At 60.1% G+C, this 21,428-nt stretch overlaps 2 protein-coding genes across 4 annotated transcripts; one reads left to right on the top strand and one right to left on the bottom strand.

Annotated features, from left to right (window-relative positions):
* Nucleotides 1-2,773: 2,773 nt before the first annotated feature.
* Nucleotides 2,774-7,255, top strand: PPT2 (palmitoyl-protein thioesterase 2). Of its 3 annotated transcripts, XM_059715263.1 has the most exons (9): nucleotides 2,774-2,824; nucleotides 3,108-3,278; nucleotides 3,937-4,090; nucleotides 4,561-4,656; nucleotides 5,237-5,344; nucleotides 5,440-5,523; nucleotides 5,649-5,733; nucleotides 5,868-5,922; nucleotides 6,176-7,255. In XM_059715263.1, exons 2-9 carry the CDS (start codon nucleotides 3,117-3,119, stop codon nucleotides 6,317-6,319), a joined length of 888 nt encoding a protein of 295 aa, XP_059571246.1. In that variant the 5' UTR covers nucleotides 2,774-2,824; nucleotides 3,108-3,116; the 3' UTR covers nucleotides 6,320-7,255. The 3 variants fall into 3 exon arrangements, with proteins under 3 accessions (XP_059571246.1, XP_059571247.1, XP_059571245.1); XM_059715262.1 differs by lacking the exon at nucleotides 2,774-2,824 and having other exon boundaries at nucleotides 2,840-3,278; XM_059715264.1 differs by lacking the exons at nucleotides 2,774-2,824; nucleotides 5,868-5,922 and having other exon boundaries at nucleotides 2,839-3,278; nucleotides 6,176-6,294.
* A 664-nt stretch (nucleotides 7,256-7,919) lies between these two features.
* On the bottom strand, nucleotides 7,920-21,249 carry SLC44A4 (solute carrier family 44 member 4). The gene is made up of 21 exons (XM_019478081.2): nucleotides 21,142-21,249; nucleotides 20,058-20,106; nucleotides 19,893-19,966; nucleotides 19,609-19,687; nucleotides 19,259-19,358; nucleotides 18,982-19,125; nucleotides 18,740-18,800; nucleotides 18,510-18,615; nucleotides 18,299-18,382; nucleotides 17,962-18,074; nucleotides 17,301-17,423; nucleotides 16,479-16,578; nucleotides 15,836-15,928; nucleotides 15,352-15,454; nucleotides 13,593-13,849; nucleotides 13,147-13,241; nucleotides 11,489-11,592; nucleotides 10,500-10,573; nucleotides 10,195-10,354; nucleotides 9,502-9,586; nucleotides 7,920-9,403 (listed from the first exon to the last, which is right to left on the bottom strand). The coding sequence occupies exons 1-21, from the start codon at nucleotides 21,170-21,172 to the stop codon at nucleotides 9,243-9,245; spliced, it is 2,196 nt and encodes a 731-aa protein (XP_019333626.1). The 5' UTR covers nucleotides 21,173-21,249; the 3' UTR covers nucleotides 7,920-9,242.
* Between the last annotated feature and the right edge of the window lie 179 nt (nucleotides 21,250-21,428).

Genomic DNA, 21,428 nt, shown 5'->3' with positions numbered 1-21,428 from the left:
TTATCATATTCACTGCACATGCACAGGTACACGCACATAGACAGAAACACGCATATGTGCAGAAACATATTTATAGATGCATAAAGACACATAAATATGCACACATATTTTAATACACACATCTACACAATCATTCTGAACACCCCTCCACACATATATGTACACAAACATATCTATATATACACATACATATATAAAAACACACATATGTATATACACACGTGTGCGTGCACATGTACCTCCAGAAAGATATTTCTGCACACACACGTAAACATGCACACACACACGACATCTGTATACACATGTATGTGCAATATATGTCTGTATACACACACATACTCACATGTTCACATATATACATAAGTGCGCGTGCGCGCGCACACACTCTCTGCCTGTACCAGCACGGCTGTGCTATGGATCCAGGCTCGAGGGGCACATCTCCCTCCCCTCATCAAAGCGTAGCTGCCCATAACACCTGTGTGCCCTCACATAGGGGTGCACTGGGGGAGGCAGCACCAGTGCATGTTGTACACGAGGCATTATGGTAGCAGCCCCAGTCGGTGCCCCACCTATGGGCCCAGTGAAGGTGGTGGGGCAAAAAAGTGTGTGTGTACACGAAGCATTATGGTAGCACTCCGTTCCACCCCAGCACCAGCCGCACCCAGCCGTCCTCCCACTCGCTATCTGCTCTGACAAGCCCTTGAGCTGCCCCAACACCTTCTCAAGCTCCAAGTGTTTGGCCAGCACCTGCCCCGGGCACCCGGCCAGGACGCCTGGGCTCCCGCCAGGCCCGGCAGTGGCTTATATAAGGGAGCCCAGATGCCTGGGTTCTCCTCCAGGCATCTTCTCTCTCCAGGAAGAGCACACTCCAACTACTGAAGCTTCCTTAGCCTGACGAAGAGTTTTTGAACCCGGAAGATTGCTTAATAACCATTCTCCAACCATTTGGGCTGGTGTAATAAAAGATATCAAATTCACCCAAGGAACCTTGTCTGCCTGGGTTCTCCTCCTGCTCTGGGAGCCCTGCTCAGGCTGGTGGGTGAGGGCAGGGGTTCTCTGCCGGGTCGGGGCAGGAGGAGCCAGGACGCCTGGGTTCTTAGGCGGGGGAGGGGGAGGAAAGTGTGTCTATCTATAGCTATATCACATGAGTCATACTAGTGCCACTCACAAACACACACACACAGTTTATTCAGTATCCCTGCATGAATATTTATGATGGCATTATTATGTTTGTGTATGTTTCTGCCAACGCAGCCTTAATGTGAATGACACTATCACCACATTCATGTCACCGATCCCATTTCCCACTATTAATATTCATTATGTCATTATAATATTCACTGCACACACACACACACACACGCACGCACGCACATATCTATATAGAATCATATTCAGACACACATAGACATAGCAACCTAAGTATACACACACACACATACATAGACACCTGCATTTTACACACACACACACACGTAGGCACCAACACACATGAATACACACACATGTATATAGAAACACACACATATATACACACAAACACATGTAGGTACAAAAACATTTCTACAAACATTTGCACACACATGCAAACATATTTATACAATACATGTCTCTAAAATGTATACACAGGCACATATACAAAAACATACATGTACACACATGTATAGAAACACACATACACAAACACACACACATATGCACATACACATGCATACAGAAACACACATATCTACACGCACATATAAACACACATTTTTACACACAGATATGCAAACACACACCCACAAAACACGTATTTACATATATGTACATATGTGCATAATATTTATGCATGCACACACACACACACACACACACACAAGCACACATGCACACACTCCGCCTGTACCAGCACTGCAGCTCTGTGGCCCCAGACTCCAACCCCAGGGGGCTTCTCCCTTCACTTGCCTGGGGCAAAGCCCATCTGCCTACAGCACCCGTGTGCCCCCTGTGGGGGCTGCACTAGGGCAGACACTGCTGGTGCATATTGTACAGAAGACATTATGGTAACAGCTCCAGCCTGTGCCCCACCCGTGTGCCTAGTGGTGGGGAAGGGGGTTGGAAATACGAGGTGCATGTGTACACAAGACATTACTGTAGCAGCCCCAGCCCATGCCCCACCTAGGTGCCCAGTGCAGGGCAGGGTGAGGTGCACATGTACACAAGGCATTATGGTAACACCCTCTGTTCCATCCCAGCACCAGCCACACCCAGTCCCGTCCCCCCGCCCCCCCCCATCTGCCCAGACAAGCCCTTGAATCGCCTTACACCCTCTCAGGCCCCAAGTGTTTGCCCAGCACCCGCCCCCACCCTGGGCACCCGGCCAGGACTCCTGGGATCCCGCCAGGCCTGGCTGCGGCTTATATAAGCGTGTGGGGGGAGGAGCCCAGTCTCCTGGGTTCTCCTCCTGCTTGGGGAGCCCTGCACAGGCTGGTGGGTGAGAGGGCACCTGGGCTCTCTTGGGGGGGAAGCACTGTGGGGGCAGGGGACTGGGAGCCCGGATGCCTGAGTTCTCTGGAGAGGACTGGGGCTGAAGGACGAGAGCAAAGGATTCTGGGAGCCTGGACACCTGGGTTCCCTCCAGCTCTGGAGCCTGGGGGGTAAGAGCAGGGGGTTCTGGGAGCCGGGACGCCTGGGTTCCCTCCAGCTGCTGGAGGATTGGGGGGGCAGATGCTCCTCCCTCAATTGCCACGGACGCCTGCTCGGTTGCCAGGAGGTTGCCAGGGAAGTGACGTGGGGGGGAAGGGGGGGCATCTGCACAAGAGGGGAAATAAACAGAGGCCAGGCAAGGACCCCCCCAGGCCAGAGGGAGAATCCAGGCGTCGGAGGCCTGCTGGCGGGGCGACCGGGGGGGGGTAGCAGGATGCCTGGGTTCTCTCCTTGCTGGGAGCCCGCAGGCCTGGGTTCTCCAGGCACTGGGGGGCTGGGAGTGGGGATGGGGGCAGGGAGCGGGGAGCCCGGTCACCTGGGGTCTCTGGATACTACAGGGCTGAGAGCAGGCGAGCCTGGTTGCCCAGGTTTCCTCTCCTGCCCCGCACTAACTATGCTCCCCCCCACTGTGCCAGCAGGCAGTGGCGATGGGGGCGGGGGCTCCCCCGGCCCCCCTGGGCTTCAGCCTCGGCCTCCTCCTCCTCCTGGGCCTGGCCAGAGCAGGGGGTGCCTACAAGCCGGTCATCGTGGTGCATGGCCTCTTCGACAGCCCGGCCGACTTCCAGCACCTGCTGGGCTTCATCAACGAGGTCAGTGTGTCCCGGACACCTGGGATCTCTGGGCTGGGCTGGTAGGGGCAGGGGGCTAGGAGCCCGGACGCCTGGGTTTTCTGAGTGTGGAGCATGGTTGGGGGACTTAGAGGAGAGGGGTGGGAGCCTGGACACCTGGGTTCTTAAGGTGGGGGACACGGACCCTTGGGTTCGCTCCCTGCCCAGAGTCTGAGGTGCGATGTGCATGGGTAGGGGCAGCTCGGACACCTGGGGTCTCTGGGAAGGGGGCCGGGGTGGTAGCATGCTGAGCTGGGAGCCCGGATGCTTGGGGTCTCTGGGAGGGTTTGGGGCTGGAGGGTGTGAGCAGGGGCCCGGGTGCCTGGGTTCTCTGACTGGAGAATGGGGCTGTAGGCGGTTCTGGCACAAGGTCAGCATCTCCTGCCCCCTCCCAGGCCTGGGGCCAAAACAGAAGGTGGAGGAACAGCTGCTGGGAGTTGAGCTGGGGCTGTTGGACCGGACCGCCCAGACGCCTGGGTTCCCTGCCTGACTCACCAGCCGGAAACTTCCCCTGGGTGCTTCCCCAGTGTCTGGGGGTGGGAGAGACAGAGAACGGGACCAGTGGGGGGGATGGCTGCAGGTTTGGGAGTGGGGGGTACCAGGGGTCTCTAAACCCGTCCCTCGTCCCCCCACTCTACAGACACACCCAGGCACCAACGTGACGGTGGTTGACCTGTTTGACCACAGCGAGAGCCTCCGGCCGCTCTGGCTCCAGGTCGAAGGTTTCCGCCGTGCCATCGCCCCCATCATGGCCAACGCAGCTGACGGTGTCCACCTGCTCTGCTACTCCCAAGGTGCCCCTCACTCCGCACCTGCAGCCCCCTCCACCAGCCTGGTGCCCCTCACTCACAACCCACTGCCCCCTGCCCAGCCAATGCCCCTCACTCCCGAGCTGCGGCCTCCTGCTCCCCCTATTCCCGGCCCCTTCCACCACAGACCACCTGCCTTTGCTGGCAGAGAGCTGGGGTAATTAGGGGGGGCTCCCAGACACCTTAGATCCCCCCCCCCCCATCTTCATATTCATCCCCTTGGGCCTGCTGAGGGGCTGTTCAGGGGTGACACTCCATTGCCCAGACTAAGGAGGCCTCCTCATTAAGGGCTCTTGCCCCCACTGTGCTGGAGGGAGGGATGTGGTGCCCCCATGGGCCACCAGAGGGCAGACGGGCACCACCATGTGGTGGGCAGGGGGGAGGGGGGTGCACAGGCCCCTGCTGGGGCATCTCCAGCCTGTGATGACCCCCCTGTTTCTACCCCTACTCCTCAGGGGGCCTCATCTGCCGGGCACTGCTGTGCACAATGCCAGAGCACAACGTGGACACCTTCATCTCCCTCTCGGCCCCACAGATGGGGCAGTATGGTGGTGAGCGGGGGCTGCGTGGCGGGAGTGAGGGGCACCGCTGGAGCTAGGAGGGAGCTGTGGGTCAGGAGTGATGGGCTGCGGGTTGGGAGTGAGGGGCACCGATGGAGCAGGGGGATGCAGGTCAGGAGTGAGGGGCAACGCTTGGACTAGCAGAGGGGGGGCTGTGGGTCAGGAGTGAGGGGTACCACTGGGGTTTTGGGGGGCTGCAGGTAGGGAGTGAGGGGTACCAATGGAGCAGGGGCAGCAGGTCAGGAGTGATGGGCACTGGGGGGAGAGGGCTGCAGGTTGGGAGTGAGGTGACTGAAGTTTTGGGGGGCTGCAAGTCGAGTGTGGGGCACCACTAGGGCAGGGGCTGCAGGTTGGGAGTGAGGGGCGCCAGCCAAGCCAGGGGCTCTGTGGGTTGGGAGTGGGGGGCACCAGTGATGTTCTGGGGGCCTGCAGGTTGACAGTGGGGGGTACCAACCAGGCTGGGGGGCTGCGGGGCAGGAGTGAAGGGCACCAATGGAGCAGGGGGCTGCTGGTTGGGAGTGGGGGGCTTCCCTGACCCCCGTCCCCCGTCCCCTGCTGTCTTGCCCCCCAGACACTGTCTACCTGAAGTGGCTGTTCCCCCAGCACGTGAAGACCAACATCTACCGCATCTGCTACACGCAGCTGGGCCAGGATGTCTCCATCTGCAACTACTGGAACGGTCAGAGCTGGGGGGGGGCCAGGGGAGGCTAGGGAGGCTGGGGGGGTTGGGGGTGGCTGACCCCCCCCATGACCCCCAACCCCTGACCCCCGCAGACCCCCACCACCGCGACCTGTATCTGAACAGCAGCAGCTTCCTGGCCCTACTCAACGATGAGCGGCTGCACCCCAATGCCTCTGGTGAGCCCCACCCGGAGCCCCTCACTCTCAACCTGCAGCACCCCTGGCCCCCTGGCTGGGGCTCCAAGAGGGGGCTGCCCTTCCTGCCCTCCTGTAATTGCTCCCCTCCCCTGGCATCTCCTCAGCCTGGAAGAGGAACCTGCTGCGGATCCAGAACATGGTTCTCATCGGGGGGCCCGATGACGGTGTCATCACGCCCTGGCAGTCCAGGTGAGGCTGCGGGTTGGGAGTGAGGGGCACTGGCAGGGCTGGGGGGCAGGGGCTGCGTGTTGGGATTGAGGGGCACTGGCCAGTTGAGGGGACCTGAGTCTCTGAGCACCCCCCAATGACCCCCCCCCCACCAGCCTCTTCGCCTTCTACGACACTAACGAGACGGTGACAGAAATGCGGGCACAGCCGGTGAGTGGCACATGGACACCTGGGCTCTGGGAGGGAAGTTCGGAGCTGGAAGTGAGAGCAGGGGGGCCAGGAGCCTGGAGGCCTGGGTTCTGTGTTGGGGCATGGGTAGGAGCCCAGACACCTGGGCTCCCTGGGCATGGGGGTGGGGGCTGTGGGGTTCTGGGAGCCTGGATGCCTGGGTTCTCTGGGAGCGGGTAGGAGCAGGGGGCTCCCAGACACCTGGGTCCCATGCTCCCCACCCCTCCACCCCCAGGTCTACTTGCGTGACGCCTTTGGGCTGAAGACCCTGGACGGGCGCGGCAGCATCCACACTTGTGTAGTGCCCGGCGTGGGCCATGTGGCCTGGCACAACTCCCGGCGCGTCTACAGCACCTGCATCCAGCCCTGGCTCACGTAGCCCTGCCCGGACGCCTGGGTCCTCCAGCAGGGGAGGGGGCTGGCAGCCCGGACGCCTGGGTTCTCCAGGAGGGGAGCGAGGCCTGGAGACAAGGACTCCTGGGGTCTCTGGGACAGGACGGGGGGCTCGGGGTGAGAACAGGGAGGGCTGGGAGTCCAGACGACTGGGTTCTCAGCCACGTTGACAGTGGGGGTGGGGGGTTGGGGCTGGCTTGCGGGGGCTGTGGCTTGTGGGGGGCTTTAAGGGGGCAACTGGAGCTTGGACCCCCCAGTATTAACCCTTCCCTGTCCAATATCCCCCCTCCCTATTCCATGCACGTACTCAGGGATTTGGGGGGCCTTTCCTTGACCCCCCAAAATGGAGCCCCCATTGGCTCAGGGGTGGGGGGGAGCCATAGCAGTGCCCCCCAGGACAAGGCTGGGGGTGTACAGCTGGGTTGGGGGTACAAGGGGCCCCACCCCCCAGCCCCACACTCTGGGGGTCCCAGCCCCCACAGGCAGGGGAGGTGCCAGGCAGCTTGGGGAGGCACCTGGGCTCTTTGGGGGTTCAGCTTTGCAGGTGGGGGGAGCCTGGCTGGACATGGGGGGCTCCTGGGAGTCCCTGGCTTCTTTGGGGTACTATAGATAAGATTGACAGGAGCTGCAGAGGCTCTGCTGCTTTGGGGAGTCATGGTCACATGATTTCAGGGTTCAGGGCTGGACTTGGGGTGACTCAGGGGTCAGTCCTGGGAGGCCCTGGCAGATGCGGGGGACAGTATTTGGGGGTTCGATCCCCCAGCATGAGTATTGAGGTTCCCCTTACTGTTTACATGCCCCGCAAGGCATAAGTGCCCCTCCCCCAATTTGGGGGTGTAGTGTTATTTTAGGGGGGCTCAGTGTTACCTCTCCCCCCCCCAACATGCGCTGTATTTATAGAATAAAGTGATTTATTCCCTAATTGCCGGCATCTGGATGTCCTTTGTGTTGGGAGAACCCAGGCATCCGGACTCCCAGACACCCCCCACCCTGCCCTGCTGCCTCCTCTTAACCTGCCAGTTCCCACCAAGCCCATCTGGGCTGGCAGAGAACCCAGGTGTCTGGGCTATACACTACAGGAGTTCAGGAGTGAGGGGCATCAGCTGGCCTTGGGGGTCTGCAGGTCAGGAGTGAGGGGCATCGGCCGGGTTGGGGGTTGCACTTACCCTCTTTCCCAGCCTCTCATTTTATGGGATGATCTCACATCTGGGTGACCGAACACCTGGGTTCTCCAGCCCCTGATGCCCTGTCTGGACACCTTCCCAGCCTGATGGGGTCTGGAGTCCCTAAGACCTTGTCCCCGCTCCCCAAGAGTCACTGGGAGCTAAGAAGGGCACAAGTTTCACCCTGAGTTCCTAATGCCCTTAGGTTGCAGCCGGGGCTGCTGGGAAAGCCATGGGGGATCAAGCCCAGGGTATCGTAGAGGCTGGTCCTCTCCGTCCCCACTGGATTTGACCCCACTCAAACCCAGGGTCACAGGTGCAACTAGAGCCCCAAGATGAGAGGATGGAGCATGAGAACGGGGCTGCTTCCAGCAGGGCGCGCTAGGGTGGGGGAGGGGGCAGCGAGAGGAGGACTCCACTTGATATCAATCAATCACCTTTATTATTACGATTATTATTATTATTATTATTATTACTCATTCGGATTATAAAATATTCCATAAAAATCTTCTGAAAAAAAAAAAGGGTGGAAAAAACAGCCCTTCTGTACAGTACTTCACTGGGGGGATGCCATAGAGACAGGGCAGGAGGTGAGGGAGTTATGGACAGGAAGTGGGGAAAGGAGGGGAATGTTTTGGGAAAGCAGGGTGGCTGACGGTGGAGGGTGGTGGGGACAGAGCAGCAGAGATGAAGGTGGTTGGCCCTCCAGAGGGAGCTAGCTGTTGCCAGCCGATGGGGTAGGCCTACATCCAACGTGGCGGACAGGAACCGGAGCATCGGGGGCGTTGGGGTCAAACTAGGAGGTGCCAGGGCCAGTGGCATACTGTGGGTCTCCAGCGCCAGGGGATCAGTGTTTCCATTTGCGCCCCCCCATCCACGGCTGATGCTGAGTGGGGGGGCTCCATGGCCGCCCCTCCCCCCCTCCCCAGCCCCCACCACCATCGCTACACTACTGGCCAAGGCACGATGATGTGGAGGCCGCTGTAAGCCAATGGGAGCTGGCAGGTTCCCGTCCTGCAGGAAGTAGGGCTGAGCGGGTAGGGTGTGAGGGGAGGTGCCAGATGGAGGTCAGCTCATGGGCAGGAATCGGCCCTTGCGGAGTAGGCCAGAAATCCAAGATGGCTGACACGAAACAGCAGGAACCCACGGCAACTCAGGACAACATGGCCGATGGGAAGAGCACCAAGTGCCACTAAAGTGCAGAGCCAGCTGGAAAGACCCAAGTCACCCATTTGGAGCCGGCTAATAAGTGGGAGTGAGGGAGGGTAAGATGGCTGACAGGAAGTGCCACTGATGGGCAGGGCGGGGGGAGCTAGCTGGGATGATAAAATGGCCACCCAGAAGTGCTGCCCATGGGCAGGGGAGTTGGTGGTGGCAACAAGATGGCTGACAAGAAGTGTTGCCAATGGGTTGGTGGGAGTTGGCCAAGGCAAAACAATGGCCACCAGGAAGGGCTGCCAACAGGCTAAGGCACAAGGGGCTAACAGGAAGTGCTTCCAACTGGCTGTGGAGTTGGCCAGGGCAAGATGGCCACCAGGAAGTGCTGCCAATGGGGCAGGGAGTTGGCTAAGGCACCAAAATGGGCACCAGGAAGTGCTGTCAACAGACCAGGGAGTTGACAGGAGTTGGCCAAGGCAACAATATAGCCAACAGGAAGTGTTGCTGCCAGGCCAAAGCCTGTGAATGGGAGAAGGCCGTGAAGACAAGATGGCCAACAGAAAGTAGGGGCAGGCCAGGAGCTGGCGGCTACTTCTTCGCCTTGTCCTTGGCCTTGACTTTTTCCTTGTCTTTGTCCTTGGTCTTGGCCTTGTCCTTGGTCTTGTTCTTCTTGTGGAGGATCTTCATGAGGGGCTTGGACATGTAGTAGGGCTTCTCCACACTGCCGTCATTCCGCTCCAGGTCCTCCACTGCAGGTGCAAGTCGGGTCAGGGGTAAGAGGCCAGAGGTCAGGGCTCGGGGAGGTCAGGGCTCAGGGAGGGTCAGAGGTCGGGGGTCAAGTACTCACAGAAGCAGAGGAAGAGGGTGTCCACGCACATGTTGTAGACGCTGAAGAAGCCGTGGGAAATGAGGTAGGCACCAGCCACCACCGTCTGCCGCCAGGGGGTAGGGGGGAGTCAGTGGGGGACAGAGGTGGTCCCAGATCCCCGTAACCCAGAGCCCCTGGCCCACCCCACAAATACCCCTACATCCCAGAGCCCCTGGCCCACCCCATACAGACCTCCGATCCCACAGCCCCCCATACCCCACAGAGACCCCCATATCCCAGAGCCCCTCCAGCACCCAAAAGAGACCCCCATATCCCTGAGTGCCCCCCCCACATCCTGTAGGGACCCTCCCATAGCCCAGAGCCCCCCCCCCCCACACCCCATAGAGATTCCTCAAGAATCTAGGTCTCCCCCCACCTCACCCCATAGGAACCCCCCATATCCCAGACCCCCCATGATCCAAACACCCCCCAGACCCCTTCAATTGCTCCATAGGAACACCCCAAAACTCATAACTCCCCCAATGATAGAAACCCACACAATCCCACCCCCACCTCCTAAAAACCCCCCATGTCCCAGACCACCTCTTAGAGTCCCCCATCACCCTGGCACCTCCAGAGCCCCTAAATCTTCCCATAGGAACCCCCATAACCCATACTCCCCAGCCCACCCCATAGAGACCCTCCAGGAGCCCCATGCCCTGGGGCACTCACGATGATGGGCAGCCAGTAGTAGTGCAGTGCAGGGGGCGTGGAGCCAGCGCCGGGCAGACGGCCCGAGAAGAAGAAGAAGGCCAGGACCCCGATGCCCCCCACCACCAGTAGCTTCCCGAAGAACAGCAGCAGGTCTGTCACCTTGTCCAGCACCACCACCCTGCGGCGCAGGTCCACGCGTCAGGGCAGACTCAGGTGCAGCCCACCCCCCCTCCCACATCCCACCGCTCTCCCAGACAACCGAGGTGCCCGGGCTCCCAACGCCCCTGCTCCCACCCCCCAGGGAACCCAGGCGCCTGGGCTACCTGAGGATGTTGCGCATGAGGAGGCTGAAGGCATTTTTGGCCGAGACGCAGAAGTTCTTCCCGTAGATGGCGATCTGGGGGGCAGGGGGTACTTTGGCCCCAGTGCCCCCCAATCCTGAACAGCCCAGTGGCTCCCTTTGACCAACCCCCAAGCCCACACCCCCAGCTGGGCTGATGCCCCTTCACACCCCCAGAGCTCCCTGCAGGGACCCCCAGTACACAAACCTGGGAGCCTCCATAGAACCCCCAACCTGGTGCCCCCCAAAGCTGACCCCTGAAACCCCCCAGTGATCCCTCAATGTCCCCAGTGACCTCCAGCACCCCTCAATGATCCCACCAACACCCTCAGGACTCAATACACACACACTGTAGCCCCCTATAACCTCTCAATGAACCCCACTGATTCCCCCAATATATACATACACTGGAGCTCCTTGACCTCTCAGTGACCCCTGTGACCCCAGTACATACACACTGTATCCCCAGTGACCTCTCAATGACCTCAGTGACCCCTAGGACTCCCCCCAGTGACCAATACACATATATATGCAGACACAGGACCCCCCCCCATGACACACAATACACACATTGGACCCCCCATTGACCCCTTAATGACCCCCATGACCCCTAAGTGACCCCCAGAACCTCCCAATACACACACACTGCCCCCCCATGACCCCTGTAGTCACACCTAATACATATACTCTGGACCCACTCTGTGACCTCCCAGTGACCTCAATACACACCCTAGATCCCCCAGTGACCTCTGAGAGACCCCTTCTAAGACCCCTCCCCAGGGACCCCACCCCATCACACACACGCTGGTCCCTCCCACATGCAGCCCCCCCGCCCAACACTGTTGTCCTCATAATCAACCCCACACCCCCTGAGACTCCCCAAGACCCCTCCCCACACAGCCTGGGACCCCCTCCAGTACCCTCCAACCCCCCATTTCCCCCTCCCCAGCCCCACCAGCCCCCACCTCCTACCATGATGTAGGCGTTCCTATTAAGAAACTTGATGAACTTCTCCAGGCACCAGAAGCAGCACTTCAGGCAGCAGAGCAGGCACCGGGTCAGGGGGTTCTCAGCACCTGGGGGGGCATAAGTCATCAGACCCCCCCCCATGCACCCCAACCCCCCAGACCAAGCACCCACCCAGGGCAGTCACCATACCCCCCCTTCAAGCCCTGAACTGTTGGGGGGTCACCCCTGGATCTGCAAATGCCCTGGACCCCAACTTTCCAAACCTTTCATTTTTACTGACATTCTTTTTCCTGACAATCCCCCCCTTTTTTTAAACTAACAGTTCTTTTTTTTTTTTAACTGGTACCCAACTTTTCTGACTGCCAAATTCAACTTTTTACTCATGAACCAGCAATTCCCACCCCACAACATCTTTTGGGGTGGGGGGTTGTTTTTTTTTTACTAACAATCCAACTTTTTCTTCTAAAAACAGAAAATCCCAACATTTTCACTGACAATCCAACTCTTTTATGGACACCCCAACTTGCTTTAACTGACAGTCCAACTTTTCATTACTGGCAATCCCAACTTCTTTTGCTGGAAACCCAATATTCTTTTAGTAACAATTCAACTGTTTACTGATATCCCAAATTTTTTTTACTGACATTCCAATATTTTTTAACCAACACCCCTTTTTATTTAAAATCCCAACCTTTTTTTAACTGAATCCCAACTTTAACAGACCCCTGAGTGTTTTTCTTATTGAAAATCCCAACCTTTTAAAACTAACAATCCAACTTTTTTCTTTACTGAAATTCCCAACTTTAACAGACCCCCCCACAAAAATTTTTGGTTTGGGGTTTTTTTTTACTGGGAATCCCAACTTTTTTTTAATCAGGCAACCCAAAAATTTTAATGAAAATCCCAACATTTTTAAATGGAAAATCCCAACATTTTTTTTTTTTAACCAACAACCTCTTTTTCACCATAATTGGTGTTAAACACCTAAATGGACTCCTGAACTTGGCCTGATAGAAGAGTTACAGTTGCATTATGTAAATCAGGGTTGTCCAACTTCTAAGCCCTCCAGAGTTGGGGTGGGGTCCCATGCCCTGGGGGCCTCATCACCTGGGGGCTGCATGAGGTGTGCCATGCAGATGCTCTCTCCTACCCACCATTGCCCTGCACAGGCCTGACTCCCACCCTAGCCTGGCCCCAGATGTACCCCTAATTCCCAAAGCTGCTCTAGTGCCCTGCTCCCTGGAGTGAAGGCAGGGAGCAACAACTGGAAAAAGGAGGGGGGTTCCCAAAATCTCCATCTGCCATTACAGCTTTCTTCCAACTTTCCATCCATCCATACTTCCACCATGTCAGTAAAAAAAATTGGGTCATCAGTAAAAAAAATTCAGATCATCAATAAAAAAAATTATCTCAAGTCAGCAACCATGGAGGGGAGGATCAGAGGTAGGTTTTTGGGGAGCACAGCTGGATATTGGGATGAAGGCTGCAGCTGAAGGTGGTAAAGTTTTGGGAGGGCCATGACCAGGGTGAGATGGGGCCCAGACTCTGGCGGAGAGGTGTGAGGAATTGCAGAGACCATCTGACCTGCTGAGATCTGGGGGTATGAGGTCCCAATGCTGTGGGGAGCAGGGTAGGGAGTGAGGAGGGTTGGGGGCCCCCACCTTTGAGCTTATGGTCCAGGTACTCAAGGAAGATGCGGATGAGCTGGACAATGGTGAGGATCAGTGCCCCGAAGGCCAGAGAGCCCACGTGGTACCTGCCGGAGGGACCTGGTGGGGTGAGTCCTGGGGAGAGAACCCAGAAGTCTGGGCTCCCAGACCCCCTGATCTAACCCGCATCCCCTTTTCCCTCTAAAAGTACATAGGTGTCTCAGCTCTCATCCCCCTCTCAGCCAAGAGAACCTGTGTCCAGGCTCCCAGCCTCTTCCCCTCCCAAAGAACCTAGATGTCTAGACCCTAGCCCTCCTGTTCTCTTCCCCCAGCCCTCACACACCCCTCCTGGAGAACCCAGGGCTCCCCTTGCACTAACACCCTCCCTCCCCCCAGAGAGCCTGGGTATCCTGGCCCCCGGCCCCCTCCTCCCAGAGAACCCAAGTGTCTGGGCTGACCGGAGGGTGCGCAGGAAGGCAGCAGTGATGGCACAGGGTGGGATGTCACGGGGCTTGTCGCGGGCCCAGTAGTAGGAGGCAAAGGCACCAGCCAGGACGCACTGGCCCAGTGCAAGGGCAAAGTTAGCCACCCACAGCAGCCCCAGCACGTTGTAGATCTGCAGGTTGAAGAGGTTGCGCTGGAGCAGCCCCTTGGTGTCATATGCCAGGAACGTGCAGCCGGTCACGCATGGCAGCCACTGTGACGCGTTGAATGTCTGCAGGGAGGGGAGATGGTGGATGCATGAGTGGGGGAGGGGGGTGGATGGAAGGTTGGGTGGGCATGGGGCTGGATGGATGGGTTGGTGTGGGGGTGGGTCCGTGTTTAAAAGGATGGATGGATGGATGGATGGATGGATGGATGGATATGTGGAAGGGAGAGTGGATGGAGGAAGAGATGGATAAAAAAATGGACAGATGGATGGATGGATGGATGGATGGATGGATGGATGGATGGATTTCTGTGGAGACCGATCAATGTATGAGTGAATGGACAGAAGGATGGATGAGTGGGTAGGTGGGAGGCTGAGTGGATGGATGGATGTGGGGGTGAACAGATGAATTTGTGGGTGGTTTGGTTTGGAGATGGATCGATGTATGGGTGGATGGACAGAAGGATGGACAAATGGGTGGATAGGTGTGTGGGTGGTTGGATGGATGGAAGGATGGGTGGATATGGGGATGAATGGGTGGGTGGGTGCATGGGTAGATGGATGGATAGAAGGATGGATGGACAGACAGAAGGATAGATGTGGGGATGGAGGAATGGGTGGAGAAGAGGGCAGGTTGGTGTGAAGATGGACTGATCTGTAGGTGGATGGACAGAAAAATGGATGGTGGGTCGATGGATGAAACAATGTGGGGATAGAGAGACAGACGGATGGGTAGGTATAGGGACAGAAGGATAGACAAATAAGTGCGTGGGCTGACGTGGGGATGGATGGATGGATGGATGGATGGATGGATGGATGGATGGATAAGTGGATCAGTTGTTGTGGAGATGGATCCATGTGTGGGCAGGTGGGCGAGTTGGCAAAAGGAGCAATGGAAAGAAGGAAGGATGGATCCAGTGGCTGTGAGGATGAATTGATGTGTGGGTGGATCAGGGGATGCACAGATGAGTGGGTGGGTTGTTGTGGGCAAGGATTGATGGGTAGGTGGGTGCACAGATGAATGGGTATTGGGTAAAGCTGCTGGAAGGATGGACAGATGGATGGATGGATGAACAGGTGAGTGGAGAGACAGATGAAGAGAGGGATGCATGCACAGAAAGATGGACAGATGAATGAATGGATGGATGGAAGGATGGACATAGAGAGAAAGCAAGAAGAATAGATATAAGTATGGACAGATGGATGAAGGATGGACAGACGAGAGAACAGGTGGGTGAACATGGGGGCACAAGGAGGGGCCCACCCCAGTGCAGTCAGCTCCACCCACTCATATGCACCCCACACGGAAGAACCCGCCTAGCCCCTGGCAGCACACGTGTGAGTCCCAGCACACACACGTGTGCAACCCACCGGGACCCCCTCCTACAGGGCTTAGCCCCTGGACAACAGGTGCTCAGCCTCTTCCTAAACCCCTCCCCCCACACACTCTCAGTGACCCCCTCAGGCTGGGTGGGATGGGGAAGGAGAAAGGACCCAGGCGTTCAAGATCCCACCGCCTGCCCCCCACAGGGTTCCGGATGCCTGGGTCCCTGCCCCGGGGTGCTCACCAAGGGGTCACAGGACTGGTTGCCGGAGACAGCAGAGCAGCCAGGGGCACTGGCATTGTTGGGGGTGACACGGTACAGGGGGGTCCCTGATGTGGCCAGGTACCTGGAGGCGGGGGTCAAGGAAGCAACAGCAAAGGGACAGGGGCCCCAATCCGGGCCTGATCCTGGGGGGGTGGCGGGGCTGGAAGCAGGGGTCTGACCCCTTCAGGGGGGCTTCGATGTGGGCCCAGTCCCAGCTGCTATGGGGGCAGGAGCCCAGCCTCTGTGTGGGCCCCAATCTGGGCCAATCCTGGGTGGTGGGTGGGGTCGGGTGCCTCGATCCAAACCTGATCGGGGGGGGTGTTGTTTCCAGTCCCTTCAGAGGTCTCTGATGTGGGCCTGCTCCCAGCCTCTGTGGCAGCCCTGATCTGAACCAAACCTGGGGGGGTTGGGGAGGCAGGGGTTGGGGCCCTGATTGGGGGGTGAGAGGAGTGTGGAAGGATACAGGGCCGTCATGCCCCAATAGGCCACACAGATAATGAGGAGAACAAAGGTGACCAGCGGGTAGAGGATGGACAACATCATGTAGCCAATGGCTCTGCAGGGAGAGGAGCAATTAGCTCTGGTTTGGGGGGCCTCCATGAGGCCCCTGATGCCCCCTGCCCCGCCCAGCCCGGCATCTTCCCTGCCCACTCCCTCAGGCCCCACCCCTGGGTCTGCCTACCTGTTTCAGGCCCCGCCCCCACCCTGTGGCCACAACCCCAAGCCCTGCCCACCTGCTTAAACCCCACCCAAGGCCCCACCCACCCATGCCAAGCCACAAGCCCTCCCCTCCCCTCCAGGCCTGCCCCACTGCCCCCAGACCCCACCCACCACTCTAAACCCACCCTCTTCACACAGGTCTTCACCACCCACCCCAGACCCCACCCATTCCTCCAAAGCCACGCCCTCCCTCTGCCCACACCCGCCATGCCAAGCCCCACCCCCTCCACCGGGCCCCCTTCCACATGTCCCAGAACCTGCCCACCTTTCTCAGCCCTGCCAGCTCTCTTAGGCCTCGTCCATTGAAGGCCACGTCCCCAGGCTCCGGTTGCCAGGTCACACCCCCTCCCTCAGGCCCCGCCCCCCTCAGGCCCTGATTGGCTCACCGGCTGGCCTCCTGCAGCAGGGCGATGGCAATGCGGATGCGGGTGCGAAGGAAGATGAGGAGGAGGAGCAGGATGCCCTCTACCACGCCCAGCAGGATCACTGTGGGGGCAGGAGGCGGGGCTTGGGGTGACCCTGCCCACTGCTGACCTTTCATCCTCATTAACATGCAGCAGGTACCACAAGGCCCCACCCCCAGAACCAACCTGCTGACCTTTGACCCTCATTAAAATGCTATGGGTTTTCCTGCAAAGCCGCACCTGGTGACCTTTGACCCTCACTGAAATGCGAACAAGCTCCCCGACAAGACCTTACACCTCTGTCCCAGGCCACATCCCTTCCCCCTGGCTCCACCCATCTAAGCAGGGAGGGGTGTGGGGAGAGGGCCTCAATTCATCCTGGGAGGGGCAAGGAGGACCCCTGCCAAGACAAAGGGGGCAGCTGGGGGCACCCCAAGATTTGGGGGAGCTTCAGATTTGGGATGTCCAGAAGTCTGCCTGTAACCCAGGAAACTCCCCCAGAATTTGGGGTGTCCAGAGCTCTGGCTGGAATATGGCAGCCCTTCTGGGATTTGGGGGTGTCCAGGGATCTGCTCATGGGATTTCAAGGTATCTAGGGACCTGAACCCCTCCCAGGGGTTTTTGGGTGTCCAGGGACCTGCCTGAAACATGGAAACTTTTGGGATTTGAGGGGTGCTTGTGATGTGCCCACAGCGCCCTGGTACCCCGCCAAGATTTGGGGGTGTCTGGGGAGTCTGAGGCCCCTGTGTGGCTTAGCGTCGTCCAGGGATGTGGCTGCAGGCCGGGCCTGGCCCCCGCACTCACAGGCAGCCAGCCATGTCTCCTTGACACTTCCGTAGACACTGAGGTCGGTGCTGAAACCCACGGAGGTGATGGAGGCACCGGCTGCACGCAGGGTGCTGTACTCCCGCCAGCAGTGGTAGATACCTAGGTGAGAAAGGGGGAGGGGCTTGGGTCCCCACAAGCTCCGCCTCCCTCCCCTGTCCCCACCCCCACAACCCCCAGGCTCCCATCTTCTTTGGGCCAAAAGCCAGGCAGGGATAAGCTCTGCCCCTGGCCCCACCCCCATTTTAGGAGGCCCCACCCATTCCCCTATCCCCACCCCCTTTGGAGTGCAACCTAAGATGTAGCCCCACCCTCTCCTAAACCCTGCCCCCACAAGGCACTAGGCTCCACCCCTCCTAGTGGAGTCCCCGCCCCCTTCTACCACCTGGCCTCCACCAAGCCCCACTCCTTGCCAGGCCCTGCCCCCAGGCCCTATGTTTCCCAGGCCCTGCCCCTTCTGGCTCCCATGCCCCGCCCTCCAGCTGGTACTAGGCCTGGCAAGCCCCACCCCCTTTTGTCTCCCAGCCCTGCCTCTACATGGCTCCACCCACTCCTGGCTCACAGGCCCTGCCCATTCCTAGCCCCACTCCTCCTGGCTCAAAGGCCCCACCCCACAGCTCACAGGCCCCTCCCCCAGTACCATAGGCGCCGAGGCCGAGGACGCCAATGATGAGCAGCCAGACCAGGATGCCAGCCACGAATCTCAGCAGCAGCAGGAAGAGCAGGCTCAGCGCCATGGCTATCACCAGCCCGCTGTGGGGGGCAGGGGTCAGCACCGTCCAGACACCTGGGTCCCATGCCTGGCCCAGCCCCAGACGCCTGGGTCCCACTGTCTCTGTTGTCAGACGCGTGGGTCCTGTGTCCCAGCCCCCATCCAGGACTCCTGGGGCCTGCACGCCCTGGGCCAAACCTGGACACCTGTGTCCCTGCCCCACTTGAATCCCAGCCTGGACACCTGGGTCCCGTGAGTCACTCACATGAGGATCCAGTACCAGCTCTGGGCAAAATCCTCAAAGATCTTCACGCTGATGTCCCTGGCGTCGAGGGACGTCATGATCTGCCTGCAGGGGGGAGGGGGGAGTGAGGGGTACCGGCAGAGCCAGGGGGAGGCAGGGGCTGCGGGTCAGAAGTGAGGGGCACCAGCCGGGCAGGGATTTGCGGGTCAGGAGTGAGGGCCCCCATACTGACCGGACGCCAGCAGCGAGGGCCTCCTGGGTACCGTTGGGGCTGAGTCCATCCAGGCTGAAGCTCCCCAGGTCAGAGGAGTTGAACCAGGGGAAGCAGCGGTTCAGGACTGGAGAGGGAAGAAAGGGGGACTAGACCCCGATGCCCAGCCCCACCCTGTGCCCCAGAAAACCCAGGCACCCGGACTCCTACCCTCCGCGACCCCCACAGAAAACCCAGGCATCCAGGCTTACTGGGTTTGCTCGGGATGGTGTATCGAGGGCACAGGTCCCGCCTGATAATCTCTGCTGCTGTCTGAGGGAGAGAAACCTGGTCATACTGGAGGCAGGGGGCTGCGGGTCAGGAGTGAGGGGCACCGGCAGGGCTCGGTGGCAGGCAGAGCTTACGGGTCAGGAGTGAGGGGCACCAGCAAAGCTAGGTGGGAGCAAGGGGCTGCAGGTCAGAAGTGAGGGGCACCGGCGAGGGGGGGCTGTACCAGGTGGGTGTCCGTGAGGTTGAGGCCGGGCTGACACAGTCGCTTGAGCTCTGCAGTCCAGACCTGGTCAGGTCTCTGCCCTGGTGACGTGAATGCAGTGACCGGCACCGTCCAGAACGTCTCGGGGCAGGAGGAGACGCAGACCTGAGGGGCACAGGAGAGCAGGGAGGACCCAGGTGTCCAGACTCCCCCCACCATAGGGAACCCAGGCATCTGGGCTCCCAGCCTCCTGTCCCCCAGGGAACCCAGGCTTACAGGAAGGTGGGGGGGGGGGTACCTGGGGTGTGAGGCACTGCAGCCCATCCAGGGCAGCTGCCAAGGCCCCAATGGAGGGGACGCATTGCAGCAGGTCGAAGTACAGAACAAAGGGCTTGTCCCTAGTGGGGGGGGCAGGGGGCAGGGTAGGAAGAGACAGAAACAAGGCATAAGTGGTAGCAGAGAGAGGCACCAGGACCCCCCAGGCCACCTCTGACAGGCCTCCCAGACTCCTGGGTCCCCCCTGGTGTCCCCCTGAGTCCCCCACAGGCATAGCAGCATGGAGCAGGGAGATGCAGGAGATAGAGGACGGGGAGAAGAGAGCAAAGCCCCCCCCACCGGAGTAACAAGGGGACACAGGGGGGTACTCACCGGTTGCCCCCGATGCCGCAGTAAGCACCGGTGGAGTTGCGGGGGTAGACCACCTGCCGGGGGTCCCCGTAGAGCCAGGCTGGGAGGGCAGGGGGGGGCAACAGAGGTCAGGGCAACTGCCCACAGATTCCCCCAACTGCCCCTTGCCCCGCAACAGGGTCCAGCTTGGGGGCACCATCCAGCTGGACATGGGACCCAGGCATCTGGGTGGAGCCCCCAACCTGGCCTGTGCCCCCTGCTGCCCTCCATGGCCCCGGGAGGTCCCGACTGCCCCCCCTCCTCACCGAGGATGCCCACGACCATGTAGCCAGCGATGAAGACAAGGAAGAGGACACAGCAGATGATATCCGTGCAGCTCCTGGGGGCGACAGGTGGTCAGATGGGGCAGGGGGCAGAGGCCAGGGCCTGGGTGTGGTTGGGGATTGTGTGTGGGGGGGGGGGGGACTCACCGTTTCTGGATGGGGCCTCGGAAGGACGGGTCATGCTGGCACGGCTGCCCTGGGGGAGGGGGATGGGGAGGGGATGGACCCGGATGCCTGGGTTCTCTGCCCAGGGGCCCTGAAAGCCTTGAGCCAGGAGGCAATGACACCCCACTTCCCCACCCTGCCCTGAACTGCCCCCTGGGGATTCCCCAACAGCTTCCTTATTGCCCCACGGGGCATGAAGTCCAACCCCTGCCACCTGACCGGTGCTTCTCACTCCAGACCTGCAGCCCCCTTCCCCCTTGTGCCCCTCACTCCTGACCCACAGCCCCTGCCCCACCTGTCCAGCTGGTGCCCCTCAGTCCCCACCTGCTCCCCTGGCCCTGCCAGTACCCCTCACTCCCGACCCACAGAACCTGCCCCCCAGCCCGGCCGGTGCCCTCACTCCTGACCTGCCACCCCTGCCAGTGCCCCTCGCTCCCGACCCCGCAGCCCCCTGCCCCCCATCTTAGCCAGTGCCCCTCACTCCTGACCTGCAGCCCCTGGTGCCCCCCCTGCCCCGCTGGTGCCCCCCCCCGGGCTGTGATTGTTTCCCGTTCCCTGGGCACAGCGGTGTCGCACCCGCGTGTGCAAACAGGCGTGTTCCCGGCGGGGGACCGGGGGGGGGGGGGGTGACAAGTGTCAGAGCCGGTCCCTCTCAGGGGGCCCCGATCCGGGCCGGATCCTGGCTCAGGGGGCGGTGCAGGCTGCTTCCCTGGGACCGGGCTTCTCCTCCTCCCCGCTTTATGGTCCCGAACCTGGACTCTGATCCGGCCGCGTCCGGGGCGTTGTCAGCCCGGGCCGGACGCCTGGCCCCCGGGGCAGGGGGCGGGGGTGCAGCGGGGGCCGGGAGCCCGGACGCCGGGGTGCGGGCCGGGCTGGACTCCCCGGGCAGGGGGCGGGGGCGGGGGGGGGCAGGGCCCGGACCCTCGGGCTCACGATGTTCCCGCTGTCGCTTCCTGGTCACCGGCCCGGCTGAGGGGGGGGTAGTCGATCTCCCTTCCAAAAGCCCCCAGCTCGGACCCCCTCCCCCAGAAGCACCCGGGGGTGCAGCCCCCCCCTTGCCCCTCACCGTGCTGCCCCCCCTCCTGGCGGCGCCCCATGGCGGGGGTCGGGGTCCGCGTGGCCCGAGGTCGCGGCTGCGACTGGCTGCGAGCGACGGGGACACTGCGCGGGGGGTCCGAACCCCACCCCTGTGACGTCGGCCGGCCACGCCCCCGCACCTGCGTACCTGGCCACGCCCCCGTTGCACCTGCTCACCTGGCCGGAACTCAGGTGCCCGGGGACATCCCTCCTCCTCCCCCGGGGACCCAGCTTTCCTGCCACCCCACCAGGAGAGCCCAGCTGTCTAGATGACCC

Source organism: Alligator mississippiensis, chromosome 11, assembly GCF_030867095.1.
Source record: "Alligator mississippiensis isolate rAllMis1 chromosome 11, rAllMis1, whole genome shotgun sequence".
In the NCBI taxonomy this organism is placed as follows: Eukaryota; Metazoa; Chordata; order Crocodylia; family Alligatoridae; genus Alligator; species Alligator mississippiensis.
This window is presented reverse-complemented; position numbering and strand designations above follow the sequence as displayed.